Here is a 12939-nt window from a genome sequence, read left to right on the forward strand (position 1 = left end):
GCCCTAATATATAATATATTTATACTAGAATCGCACAGAGGATTAGGATCCTTAAGTAATTTATTCTGTTATACCTTATATGAGAACTGCTATATAATTTTGAATAGTCTTTAGCTTCCTAGTAGGCTAGTACTGCAATCCTGAAGCCTATTAGTCTACCGCGCTCTGTAGGCATACCGACGAATAGACCCGGTGCGCCGAAAGGGCGCTTACACACAGCCAAGATCTAAATAACTCTAGGCTCTTCCGGTCCCAAAACGGTGAAAATTTGTTCCGCTGCCTGCGCGGAAGTTGTGTTTGTGTTTTCAAATATGCAGGTCCCAAAAGCTTGAAGCAGATGCGATGCTTGATGGTGTTGCAGATCCCCCGTTACAAATTCCTCAAATGATCAACTTGTATCCGCATTCTTCAGAGCATCGAAAGTCTGCATTACTAAGGCGTGATCGATTCCAGGCTTTGCAACCTTTCGCGCGATATATTGGCCCTCTCGAAGTCGCGCTTGGACTATTTGCTTCCTCGTCTTTGACCTGATCACCGTGTGTAGGCTCTTGGTTATTCCATGAGCTGGATAAGCCACGAGGCCGAGGGCAGCTACCCAAGGGTCAGCAAGCTTCTTTAAAAAAGATAGGACTAGCCTACCTGATGGTACTTTAGTACCGATACTAAGTGTTCCTTTCAGGAAGCCCTTAGCCATTCCCACCGCACCCTCTTCCTTGGCTCCCTTGTGAGTCTGCGTGAATATATCGGTGAAGCCTTCCCGCATCCCTTGAGTGAAATTCTTGCCACCCGCGATAGCACCGCTTTTCCAGTCGCGGACAGCATAATCTTCCACCTCTTCACCGTATAGACGAGGCACGGCTCGGAGGCCTTCCGTAGCAGCTAGCGGAATGTCGACAATGACTCCCTTGTAAACGTGCTTCATAAACTTGCCGAATCCTGCTGCACCGGCGCCTATCGCCGCTCCTGTGGCATCCCAGTCTACCTTGTTCTTGCCGCTGGCAGTTGTGGTTTGCGAGTCGACTTTCGAGAGAGGATCTTCGGTGTTGGTTGCTGCTGGAGTTGTCGTGTTGGATCGACTCTTCAGCTCTTGGTATGGTTTCAGGAACATATCCGATGTGGCTCTTAGCATATCTGTACCGTAGCCTATCGTTGCTGAGGTTGTGCTTGTGATCGGATCATATCGGCGATTGGTTATGATTATAGGACGGATTTCGTGTCTGTCACGTTAGCTTGGGTGATAAGATGATTGGGACGAGTGGGATCATACGACTGTAAATTCTTGGATTCAATCCGTAAGTGATCTAGTAAAATCTGAGCGGCTAATTTGGAGAGGAAGACAGGCTTTGCAGACTTCTTGTAGATCCATGACGCAGGCTGGTCGGGAATAACCTGGCAGCGCATGCGGTCTAATGGGAGATTTCGATGGAAGGATTCGACAGCTGCTTTGACGCCCGCCTCGTATTGCATTTTATTCGAAATGTCTTTAGCGGCCTCCTTTGCTTGAGGAGTAAGGCAGTATTGGATTGCTTCAGCGAGGTTTTCAGCCGTCAAAGACTTCTGTGGGATTGGCTCGGGACCGGCACCAGACGCCGCGATCATCTTACCCCAGAAGGGCTGATCTCCAAAGAAGGGAACAATGGCGGTGGGCTTTCCGAAGCGTAGGCCGCATGCTGTTGTCCCCGCACCGCCGTGATGTACCACAGCCGACACGTTTTGGAAGAGCCACTCATGAGGGCAGTCGCCGATATACAGGATGTCTTTTGATGAAGAACCCCCGAGCTTACTCCACCCTCGTGAGATAATCGCACGAACTCCGACCGCTCGGACGGCCTCTTCGAGAATCGAAGTGAGCCGCGGGGGATCATCAATGACAATGCTACCGAAGCCAATATACACTGGGGGTGGGCCGTCTCGGAGGAATGCATCTAGCTCAGACGAAGGGGTATATATCGGCAATTCACGAAAGAAGAAGCCGCATACATCTAGACACTTAGTAGGGCACAACAAGGAAGGGTTGGAGGAAATTACCGATGTAAGACGGCCAATCCTTCGGCTTGGGTACCAAGGCTGGCGACCAGCAATATGTGAACGGTACTTTAAGTGTCTGCACAAGGCTCGGCCCTTCCGTGAGTGGAACCCGTTCGAGGTCAATGGTTTCCCTCCAGTCGTTGATCACATCGCCGAGCCTAAATACAGCATATTAGACGAATACCCCCATTCTGCGAACAATTAATCTCACCCTTGCCAGGTCATCCACTCCACAACTCCATATGAAACGGCATTTGCGAAACTCGCGTTATTACCCGAGTATTTCAAATTAGCCAGCGGGTGAGGATACTCCGATGTTGAACTCCAAGGCATCGTGAACATCAAGTGTAGGGGAACACCTAGGGCCTGGGCACAATGGACATGCGCAAAGCTGGGAGGATTTGCGATGATGGCGTCGGTCACGAACGGGGCCCCTGTGCGAGGATCATCCTCAATACAAGACTTCCAGCATCCTTCCAGCATCTCTCGGACCATCACCCGTTTCCGTGAGATTTCCCCTGCCTTCAGACTCTTCATGTTTGGGATTAGACCTGGGTTCTTCACCATAAATGCCATGAGTTCGGCAGGATCGCCGCCTATCGGATAGAACTCCAGACCCGACTTTCGAACGAAGGAATCAAACACATCGTGTGTCGCTAACCGTACTCGATGGCCATGGTTTTGCAATTCATTCCCCAGCGCAATAAAAGGTTGAACATCACCTCGGCTCCCCACGACATGAATGACAATGTTAAGTTTAATATCGCATTCCACTGGCCTTGAGTAGGTAGGCGGTGGGCTTATGATATCGTCTTCACCGAGCCGGGGGATGAACTTGAGAGCGGTTCTTGCCGCGGGAGAGTCGAGATCCACATCGATGCGACCGTCATCTATCTTGTTAGTGGATTGTAGCGATGGAATTGCTAGACAACTGTACCTTGTACCGTGCTGGATCCTGCTTCTGCGATAAGTGTATAAGGTGGAGGAGCATCTACTATTTCGGCGAGGTCATCCGACTTCGACCGCTGGAGAGGTTTGGAAGCCATTGTGCAAGAACAAGAAGGTCGGATGAAGAAAAATCATGATCTGATTGAATATGGTGTATATATAAAAGAATCTATTAGAAGTATTTGAAGTGAGGCCTGGTTGATCGGCGAAGATGAACTTAGTGCGGTCGTACTCGTGTTCGTTACTGCGATAGGCCTAAGGCAGTGGGGCACCACAATCACATTATTCCTCTTGTGGATCCCAAGCCAAAAATAAGAATCCATTCTGGTCGGTCGATCACCTGAATTTTTCAGGGATAACGCTGTGCTGTGATATCATTGTTATGATTAGAGACTGCAATTATGGGCTAGAACTTAGAGCCGACATACTTGAGAACAATACATTTTGGGTTTTTCTAAGTTTCATTGCTTCTCCATTGCGAACTTGTCTGTTCATCCAGCGTGGCAATTCATCTCCACTCAGCCATATTTGGAAATATGGTTATGGACTAGTGAGCAGCTAGACATCAACTAGTGGAACGCAGCCTCTGCAAAGCCCAATGTTCACCATACTAGATAATGTTCTAGAAGGTTTTAGTTCATTACCAGCGAGGTTGTAGGAGCACCCTATGTAAATCATAGGAAGTAGGAGATGCGAATCTTTTCCCACCAAAGACAATGCTTCAAGGACCGTGTTTTTACTTCTGGAAAGACATATTGTTGAATCCTGGGAGGTTAGAAGAAATTAACTACCAGTTGGGAGAGATAATCAGCTGAATGTCATTGGCAAGATCGAAAGTGTAAAGCTACTATTTGTTTCGGACAACGTAGAGACCCATCCTTGCTTAGGCAACAGCAAACAAGCGTTGCTCTGACCTTTCGCTATCTGACTGGTCTCCCGGAAGCTCGTATCACCTTGATGTGGTAACTCTTGATTCGCCAAGGCGCTTGTCATCAAAGAAGCGTCGTATTCGGTTAAGGCTTCACTGTCACAGAAGTCAAGCTCTACCTACTGGTATCAGGCTTTAGGTAATACCATCTCGTCGGGGACTTCTCAAGCATACTTCACTCTTCCACATGGAATCATCTACGTCAACGCCGCTAACGTCTGCGAAGGTTAGGTACCGGAGCCGGAATAATATTGTCAAACCTAAGATGTTAATGAGAGCCGCAGAGTGGGCCGGTTTGAAGTCGGTATGTAAACAATGTACGCATGTTAGAGAGAACGAGCGTGAGTAGCAGATTGTGGCTTGACATTAGTCGCCTTGGCTAATGATAAGTGGCCCTGAAGTTTGAAAACAGTCGCTGCTTGATTGACTACACTGATAAAGCCGTGCCATTAATGTAACACCAGGCAGGGATCAAGAAGACCAAAGCCTCTGTGAGAACCCGCGATAATAGAACATGAGCTTAACATGGAGTGCTCAGCACTTGATATCGTTTATCTCGGAAGAACTGTGGCTTCTATGATGAATGCAATAAGATTGGTGATGGCTTTGAAGCAATATAATTCCGAATAGGACGCCTAGATAGAGATTATATTGCAGTAAGAAACGAAATATCGACAGTACAAACAGTCCAGTGGAGTTGTACATAAGGCTAATCAATTATCTAAACTCGGCGTATCCAAATTCTGCCGGTAACAAACAGCGTTGTCGTTCTCCGAAAGCGTACAGTCCGAGCATCATCCCGGTAAAAGGTGCACCGACTGGCGGCGACTGAGTCATTGTGCTGTTCTGAACCTCTCCTATCCATTGAGTCTCGGAACTAGTGCCATTAACCTCTTTGAAACCAAACCTATACTGGTCTCCGCATTCAATGAAGAATACTACATCCGACACTGCGCTTCGTAGTTCTCGATCAATGACCTCTCCCTCAGCCGGTCGGAATCGCACAATACGTGCCCCTTCCTTGGTAGGGGAGAGCCGGATCCCTATACTGCTGTATGTGAAGTAGTTCCACCAGACGACAGTTCCAGCTTCTGTATGTTGTGACTGAGGGCTGAAAGATAATTTCGTCTCCCAGGTGCAGTAATGGTGGATCTGTTTCCGGAGAAATAGAGTTGGGCAGCTGGGAACGGAGAGGTTATACGGTCCACCATGTAGACGGAGGTGGTTTGGTCGCTCTGTGAGCGAGTAGTCTGTCCTCATGGGGGTGTCTAAAGGTACCAGTCTCAGTTCGATATCTCTGAAAACGCTTTCATGAGCTTACTTTTGCGGTACCAGCCTAGCTGCAACTCTGGGCTCGAGAAATCGTCTCTCCATGCTACGGGATGTTGATACTCATAAAGGTGTGGAGTGTCGGATTGGAGAGAGATCTTTTTGCCCCGGTTGAAGATTGGCCAATCATCCTTCCATTCAACCGGTATCAGGAATGTTTCGCGTCCTATTGTCACAGTAGCGATCGAGTTAGTCCTGCAGCATAGGCCAAGCAAAGAATGAGCAAAGTTACCAAAAACAGACTCCTCCCAGTAACCATCTTTTCGTACCGGTCGAACACCCAGCAAAACAGCCCACCATCTTCCCTGTGCATCTTCTACCAAGTCTGCATGCCCAGTATTTTGCACCTCATCATTGATTCCATTTCTCCAGAGTGGGTTATTCGGTCCCACTTCCCACGGGCCGAACGGGCCTGTCTCACTGCGACTCACCCATTCACAATGGCCGCTTTCTGTGCCCCCTTCGGCAGTAAAAAGATAATAGTATTTTCCGCGCTTAAATATATGCGATCCCTCCGAGACACCAGAGGTAGACTCTCGGATGAGCTTCGGTTCTGAGGTGGAAGCACCGCTAGCAAGATCAATAGTAGCGATATGGATGGCGAAGTCTTTAAGATTTGCGTTCGGCGTTCTATTCAGTTTGCGATAGGTCGATGATAGATAGACTGTGCCGTCGTCGTCCCAAAACAGCTTCAGAAACTCTTGTTAGAACAGGCGTCCACGTAGGGTATTGTTATGGACGAGATGTACGTACATCCTGATCGAATCCGACCTGGTCGAAAAACACCGGGTCGGACCAGGAACCCGAGTCCCAGATGTTCTCGGTCTTTACATAGAACCCACGCGGCCAAACACGATCATCGTCCTGTGGGCGGTAGCGCTCGAAGCTGGCCGCAATTATGTAGTAGACACCGTCATGGTATCGCAGGGTGGTCGCCCAAACTCCACCGCCAGGTTCTGGGGTCTGGATGTGAATCTGACTGCGCCTGGTCAGTGCGTGGCCGATCAGGGTCCAGCGTATCAGATCGGTGCTGTGGTATATCGGAGCTCCTGGGAAATATTCAAAGGAGGATGTTACGAGGAAAAAGTCATTCTTCACGCGGATAATGGAAGGGTCGGGATTAAATCCGGGAATAATCGGATTGTTGTACATGATGACAGCAGTCCAATCTATATTGTTGATATTCTTACCAAGAATGGTATGAGAGTTGTCTGCCCGCGGTACCCTAGTATTTATAGTTGTGTTTTGCAACACGACACCTTGATGCCGTAACGGGATTGGTGGATAAATGTGACCTGTGCTCTCTATTATCAATGGAGGACATTGCTAAGACACAATAAACCGGTCCAAGGCGATTCTTAAGGGAAGTCTTGCGGGATCATGCTCGTACCCCACATGTTTGGGACGTTTTAATTCCGATCGTGGTAAGTAAGAAAATTAATTAGCAATATTCCTCTACTGTGATGGCCCGCACGTCACGCCCCTCTTCTTACCTTGTTTACCTTGTCTCCGCCGATCACTCCTCTATTCCATACCCCAATGTCGACCCCTCTTCTATCAAAACATTGACGTTCGCTCTAACGATCTTAGTAGTAAGTAGAGGTTCTCTCTGGGGTCTTTCCGTAACCTTAATTTCTCTAACTAGGATTTCCAACAGTCTACAGTTCCGTTGGCACGAACTAGAACGCCACTTGGTTCGAGGAGTGGTTATCAGCCACCGCGTTCCACCAAATTTTCAGAGCACTATTTTCTGAACATACATGAGGCTTTTTCAACCTACCCGTTGGAGTAAAACAGAAACATGTCCAGTGTTGTCCCAAGGTTTCCTTCCTGTTTGGGCTATACACCTCGATGATATCGACTTAGTCTACTTATATATGCACCTATACGTAATAGATTTTCTAGGACAATCGTAAACTTCCTCTTTGGGACAATGCTGCTTTAATGAGGGCGCTCAGGGGTCTGCTCAGTGAGTATTTCACATCACGGATCACCGCTCACTGAGGCATCAGCCCTTGGCCGTGAGCGGTCACCCCATCTATTTTGTCCGGGTAGTTCAACAACTATTAGAGCGAACACGAGTTCGATTCTGAGCAACCTCCCTTCCGATGTCTACAACTTCGTGTCAGAGAAGCCCAGGGACGCGTTGGAGAGGTTCGTCGACTGGACAATCATGACGCATGCTATGAACACGGGAAATACGGACCCAGAAAACATAGTGCTTACAGCACATCTTGGCTCCTGCCATGACCATGTATACCTGCTAAGGACAATGATTGCCTCCGGTATCAGACCGCTTGACTTCAGGCTCGCAGACTCCCTTGCGCTCCTCAAGACAATCCAAGGACCAACCGAGCCTTCGGAAATTGCCTCTCTCGTTGCTAAATACGCTGAAGGGTTGAGCTACACGTCCGATGGTGCGGACAGTGACGCACGGGCTCTCAGAGCGGTAGTCATGGCTGCGTTTCCGAACGTAGGTGCGGCCTGCTACTCATTCAGCATCAGCTGCAGAAGATTTATGGCGAGAACAGGCTTGAATATGATGGAAGTCGGTAATTTGACCCACATCCACCACGGTCCAATGTCTGAAAGGGCCATAATATGCGGAGAGAGCGGCAAGATAATTGGTTATAAAGTACACTCAGCACAGAGATAAAGATTTGGATCTAATAGCGATGTTCAAGCACACGTGCTTATCCTGAATGCTGCCAGCACGAGTGTCTGCACTGTTATCTGTGTTGGAACTTCACTCTCTCAACACATGTCAGTTCACGGACCAGGAAGTAGTCACAAAAAAAAAAAAAATCTAACTACAGACCATTCCAACATGCTGACAATTCATTCGACCATTCCATCTGGTGGTGTGCATGATGTGGCCTCCATGGCCCGTTATGTATGTCGCCAATGAAATGGCGAACTGTTCCAAATTCGATCCCCTGTTGAATAAGAATTCAGCATGTGGATTGTAAAAAAGAAGCCCCAGGTTTGCGGACCCATGAACCAGAACTGAGATCAGCCACAATTAAGGTAGCTTGCTGGTAGCCGTAAAGGAATCTTGGACGGAGTTAGTTCTGGACAGACAATCGCCCCACGGCACTAAGCAAGCCTGAGCCCTGGCGAACAATCTGTGCCTCAGGGCTCTCTGTTTGCTCTTTAATGGCAAGTACATTCGTGTCGTGCCCGGCTACCCAAACCTGAGAGGTGCTTGGTACAATTGCGGCAAGGATATGAGATCTGATGATACGAAACAAGACGGCGTCAGATTGGTCGCAACATCATAGATTCAGCGTTTCATTGAAATCTGGGTTAGGCAACGTCATACGTGCCTTTATGCCCCTGAGGTAGATTTGCCTCTTTCATATACATGGAAAATTTGAAGGTCTCCTTTGAACTCATTGTTTGTCCATAACCCCTGTTCTGATGCGTAGTCTTCCGGTAAGATCGTACCGTTGATAGCTAGCTCGTCTTCCCAGAAATATTCAATCAAGCAGCCCAACCTGAACTGAGATGGATTCTCGAGTAGCATCTCCATCCTCCCTATATCAAGAGTGTATCTGTCCAGTTCATATTCCAAAAGCACCTCAAAAAGAATGATTATAGATTGACGAATCGAGTCCGCCGTCTCACTATCAGTCCTCTTGTCTAACTCGGTATGAATATTGCGTAATAACGATCGTTCGTGGCCATCCAAAAGAAGTCACTCGTTGGGTGAAGCAATGGGAGCGGGGCGGAAATGGCATACTTCGTTACGCGGGCGCCTCGATCTTTCCCACACCCGAAATGGTTGATTGCGTTGCAACTGGGGTGAAGGAGACAATGGCGGAGTCAACATTTCCTTTGCTATTTGAGGAGCCACATCCATGGCCCAGAGTAGGCTCGCCTTACGGACAAGCAATCTTCCAGAGAAGCTAATAGGTGAACTTTGACAGGGTATTTGCATTCAGTAAATGTCGAATGATAGAGAATTTGACCTCAGATGATGTCGACTAGGTAGTACTGTGGCGTATTTCAAACAAGAAATACAGCCGGACACGCCAATAATAAATTTACGCTAAGGCCTTGGCTGTGGGGGACGGGAAATTATAAAGACATGTTTGTTGGTCAAGCCGATTTCGATATCGCCTGTATTGACACAAAAGAGTAATTTAAATGCTGTCTCCTAAAATCTCCCGATAGATGTACTGAACGGCTTCGGTGGTCATTTTCGAGTCCAAAAGATCTTCTCAGATCTCCCATGAGCGTCCGCTATGTATCGTTTCTGAAATGGCCGTGTTCCGTTTTGATCTTCAAGGCGCTAATTGCGCTTGGCAGGAACATACATGGGAGATCGATGATGTCACGCCCCGAATGGGCTGAGACTGTCCAGGGGAATATCGGATCTTGGAGCCCGCGGGTCCCGATATTTGCTACCTAGGTAGACTATTCTCCTAGTAACCGTCACGGTCTGCCGACTGCAATCTTCGTTGCGCCCAAGTTTTCGATCCTCCACAGTTATGGTGACCGAGGGCTTCGACATTGCCGCTCAAGAGTCCGTCGCAAGACGCGCGGTAAGTCCTTTTGCTGGCAGTAAAGGGCGTCATCCGGTCTAACCTCCAAAATTCTGCAGTGCGACCAGTGCCGTCTAAGAAAGGTATGTTAAACTACCAGCCGCAATTGCAACCCATATTCTGATTTGTTTAGATACGCTGTGATAAACGATCACCTTGCTCGAATTGCCAGAGCTCGCAGATTGCCTGCCGCTCCACTGGGGCAGGGCAGAAACCGTCGGAGCCACGGAGACGAGTTCTAATATCCAGTCAATAGTACGTCAAGCACCAAGAGATACTGATGACTAGTCGAAATCTGATCCAGTACATAGTGAAAGGAAGATCGACTCAATCGATAAACGATTAGGCAATATTGAAGCGGTTCTCCATGACTTGAGGGCTACCGCTTTATCCGGGTTGCACACTCCCCCGCAACCCTGTTCAAAACCTACAACCTTTATCGCGCCCAGTCCTTCCAAGACGCTGAATCAACATGAGCCCGTGACTCCGTTCGAGGGAAGCTCTTCTTTGACAGCGCATTCAGCATACGCGAGCCAATTTTTAAAAAACGCCTTCTCCAAGAGCCATGTGCAGATAACTTCTCCAAAACTGGATGCGGCTCTTTCGACACTTAAGCATATAGTCGATCTGCAAGGCAGTGATACTTCGACGAAACATAGCGAGTGGCTTCCACAACCCAGAGTCACGTCGCTACGGGAGTTGCCTTTGCCGCCCGTGGATCTAGTCATGCAGGTCCTACGGGATATTAAAGGTCTTCCTACGCAGCTCGCGCACAGGTGTATTGAATAGATCGCTTACAATGTATAGATAAGTCGTTTTCATGGATGCAAAGCTTAGCCTACATTGGGATCGATCGCGTAATTGATAAGTGTCATGAGGTCTTCTTTGCGAGCGAGGACTTCTCCGACGAGGACTTTGTTATCGCCAATGGCGGCTTGTACTTCATATTTGCAGAGTACGAGTTTGTGGATGAAAATCACCAGATGAGGGAGATCTATCGGAATTGCATGAACATGACACGCAGGAATCTTCAGGCTGGCCTAGTCAATCTCCGACTTTTAATGCCAGCAAGCGCTGACGCCATTTCTGCGCTCAGTCTGGGGGTATGCCTTTGATATAGTCTTTTGATCGTGAAGCTGACTATGCAGGCTATGCACGCCATTGAAATTTCCAAGCCCTCGTTCGCTTTAACCCTCATATCTGCCGCGTCACATCTGTGCCAGGCCCTGGGGTATCATCGAGAATCACCTATGAGCCATGGTAGCGAGAGTGCAAGACTAAATAAGGTCACTCTTTTCTGGACGGTATACTGTATTGACAAGGCCTTGTCCCTTCGGCTAGGACGTGCCGCTACTATGCCCGATTATGATATCTCGGTTCCAATGGTGATAACTGTATCCGGGATTACGGAGCCATGGAACACCATATACAATTTGTGGATACACCATGCTAGAATACAAGGAAGGGTGTACGAAATGTTGTACAGTCCGAAAGCGTTAAGCCAACCAGAGGAGCAACGGGCATCACAAGCACTTCAGCTGGCGTCGGAGTTACAGTGGATGGTGATGGAGCCACACAAGGTGGGACCGGGCCGGATTGACTATCACACAGTTTCACTGACAGCAATTTTAGAAGGAGATAGATCGACAGAGTCTATCTCTGTATGATTCTCTTTCTGTCAAGACAGATGAAGTAGCCCATCTGACCCTCTTGACCATGATATACAGGGCGATCCCTGCGCAAGATGGCACTCCAGGTGGTTTTACCAGCGAGTGTGTCGAGACAGCCCGAGCTGCTCTGGAACATCATCAACAGTGTATGAAGATGCTGAACGCATGCAACAAAAGGCAGGCGGTCATCTCTTACCTCCATTGGTAAGTAACCCCGTAATGGCATCTCATCGACCACTGAAACCAACATCTTTTAGGACAATTCTGCATTCTCCATTTACCCCATTCATAGTCCTCTTTTGCCACACGATACAATATTCCTCATATGCAGACCTGCATCGTCTGGGAGACTTTGTAGCCTCCCTGCAACCGAACAGTGCATTTTCCGAAGCCATTGCAAAACTACACCGTCTTTGCCAGCTTTTCTGCAACATAGCACAGCTGTATCTTGAAGCGAAAGCCCAGCCACGAACCCAAGAGGATCAGGTAATAGGTCAAGAATTCGATACTTATTTCAGTGCGCTCGGGCTGGCACCCCTAGCGGTCGAGGATGCTGACGCACTGCTCCCGACTACGTCCGCTACTATTGCCGGTGTCGGACCTACATATGCCATGCAACGCGAGGTCTCTCATGTCCCTGTTATACCGCCGTCAACGTTACAAAAATGGTTCTCTGGCAATCAGCATATGATGGGGTTGTTGGAAGATGATCTTCCTCTCTTTAGTTCGTCGGTTTGGTGATGGAGCCAATGTCCTCCTGCTACTGGCACGGAAGACGAAGCAGCGAATGGGGAGCTGACGGCGACTCCAGTCCCTAACGTTGTAGTCTTTTCCTCTTATCAGCTCTTTATAAGACAGAAACAAGTGATGTACTGTTTGCTCAGTATACTGGATAGTATCACGCTCAACAATATCCATAGAATAAGGTTTAAAGTATACCAAGAATTAGCCAGTATTGAAAGGGCATGAACGTAGATATTGACAATCATATCTTTAACTAGAGAAAGTGGGTAAGTTAGAAGTCTATTATTCTTAATAATCTAATATTAGAAGTGTAGATTCTAATATCATTCTATAGAGCCCAAAGCCAGTTATAGCTTTTCTAGATTAGATATAAAATAATCTCTTGTTCTTGTATATATCTACTATCTAATTAATTAAAATTGGCTTTCTAGAGAAAGAGAGACAAGAATAATAAATAAAAATATAAGCAATATTTTTATTTTTATATAATAGTATAAGTTATTATAGAGAAACTTTACTAGTATTAGTAGTAGACTAGATAAAACTTCAGTCTTTTTAACAAATATATTGATAAGAAAAACACGTAATCTAAAGATAGTAGTCTTAGCTAATAATACTCTATAGATCTACATATATAGATAAGATATATAAAAGGCTAAAAAATTAATTAATCTTTAATAATTACTCTAGTCTTAATCGTAAATATCTCTTTCCTCTCGAGCTCGTGTCACTTTTAAAATTTCTG

At 47.2% G+C, this 12939-nt stretch overlaps 4 protein-coding genes across 4 annotated transcripts; 2 read left to right on the top strand and 2 right to left on the bottom strand.

Annotated features, from left to right (window-relative positions):
• Positions 1-42: 42 nt before the first annotated feature.
• F9C07_2278914 (sterol glucosyltransferase) lies at positions 43-3203 on the bottom strand. The gene is made up of 5 exons (XM_071510337.1): positions 2966-3203; positions 2240-2918; positions 2029-2186; positions 1268-1982; positions 43-1217 (listed from the first exon to the last, which is right to left on the bottom strand). Exons 1-5 carry the CDS (start codon positions 3072-3074, stop codon positions 389-391), a joined length of 2490 nt encoding a protein of 829 aa, XP_071365558.1. The 5' UTR covers positions 3075-3203; the 3' UTR covers positions 43-388.
• Positions 3204-4621: 1418 nt separating this feature from the next.
• On the bottom strand, positions 4622-6385 carry F9C07_491 (putative glycosyl hydrolase; the record flags this gene model as incomplete). The annotated part of the gene is made up of 3 exons (XM_071511285.1): positions 4622-5172; positions 5226-5922; positions 5987-6385. 3 exons carry the CDS (start codon positions 6383-6385, stop codon positions 4622-4624), a joined length of 1647 nt encoding a protein of 548 aa, XP_071365559.1.
• Positions 6386-7406: 1021 nt separating this feature from the next.
• On the top strand, positions 7407-7889 carry F9C07_2101431 (uncharacterized protein; the record flags this gene model as incomplete). Its single annotated transcript, XM_071508928.1, has 1 exon — positions 7407-7889. The coding sequence occupies one exon, from the start codon at positions 7407-7409 to the stop codon at positions 7887-7889; it is 483 nt and encodes a 160-aa protein (XP_071365560.1).
• A 1398-nt stretch (positions 7890-9287) lies between these two features.
• F9C07_2278917 (fungal-specific transcription factor domain protein) lies at positions 9288-12631 on the top strand. Its single transcript, XM_071510338.1, has 8 exons — positions 9288-9780; positions 9840-9863; positions 9914-10035; positions 10092-10531; positions 10588-10883; positions 10929-11360; positions 11413-11654; positions 11708-12631. The coding sequence occupies exons 1-8, from the start codon at positions 9727-9729 to the stop codon at positions 12189-12191; spliced, it is 2094 nt and encodes a 697-aa protein (XP_071365561.1). The 5' UTR covers positions 9288-9726; the 3' UTR covers positions 12192-12631.
• The last annotated feature ends 308 nt before the right edge of the window (positions 12632-12939 follow it).

Source organism: Aspergillus flavus, chromosome 1, assembly GCF_009017415.1.
Source record: "Aspergillus flavus chromosome 1, complete sequence".
Taxonomy (NCBI): domain Eukaryota; kingdom Fungi; phylum Ascomycota; class Eurotiomycetes; order Eurotiales; family Aspergillaceae; genus Aspergillus; species Aspergillus flavus.

Coding starts and splice junctions, on each gene's coding strand:
- F9C07_2278914 (XM_071510337.1), bottom strand. CDS start 3,074: ATGGCTTCCAAACCTCTCCAGCGGTCGAAGTCGGATGACCTCGCCGAA. Junction 2,919..2,965: donor AGGATCCAGCACGGTACAAG/GTACAGTTGTCT, acceptor CTAACAAGATAG/ATGACGGTCGCATCGATGTG. Junction 1,983..2,028: donor GGATTGGCCGTCTTACATCG/GTAATTTCCTCC, acceptor CTAAGTGTCTAG/ATGTATGCGGCTTCTTCTTT.
- F9C07_2278917 (XM_071510338.1), top strand. CDS start 9,727: ATGGTGACCGAGGGCTTCGACATTGCCGCTCAAGAGTCCGTCGCAAGA. Junction 10,036..10,091: donor GTTCTAATATCCAGTCAATA/GTACGTCAAGCA, acceptor TCCAGTACATAG/TGAAAGGAAGATCGACTCAA. Junction 10,532..10,587: donor GGTCCTACGGGATATTAAAG/GTCTTCCTACGC, acceptor TACAATGTATAG/ATAAGTCGTTTTCATGGATG.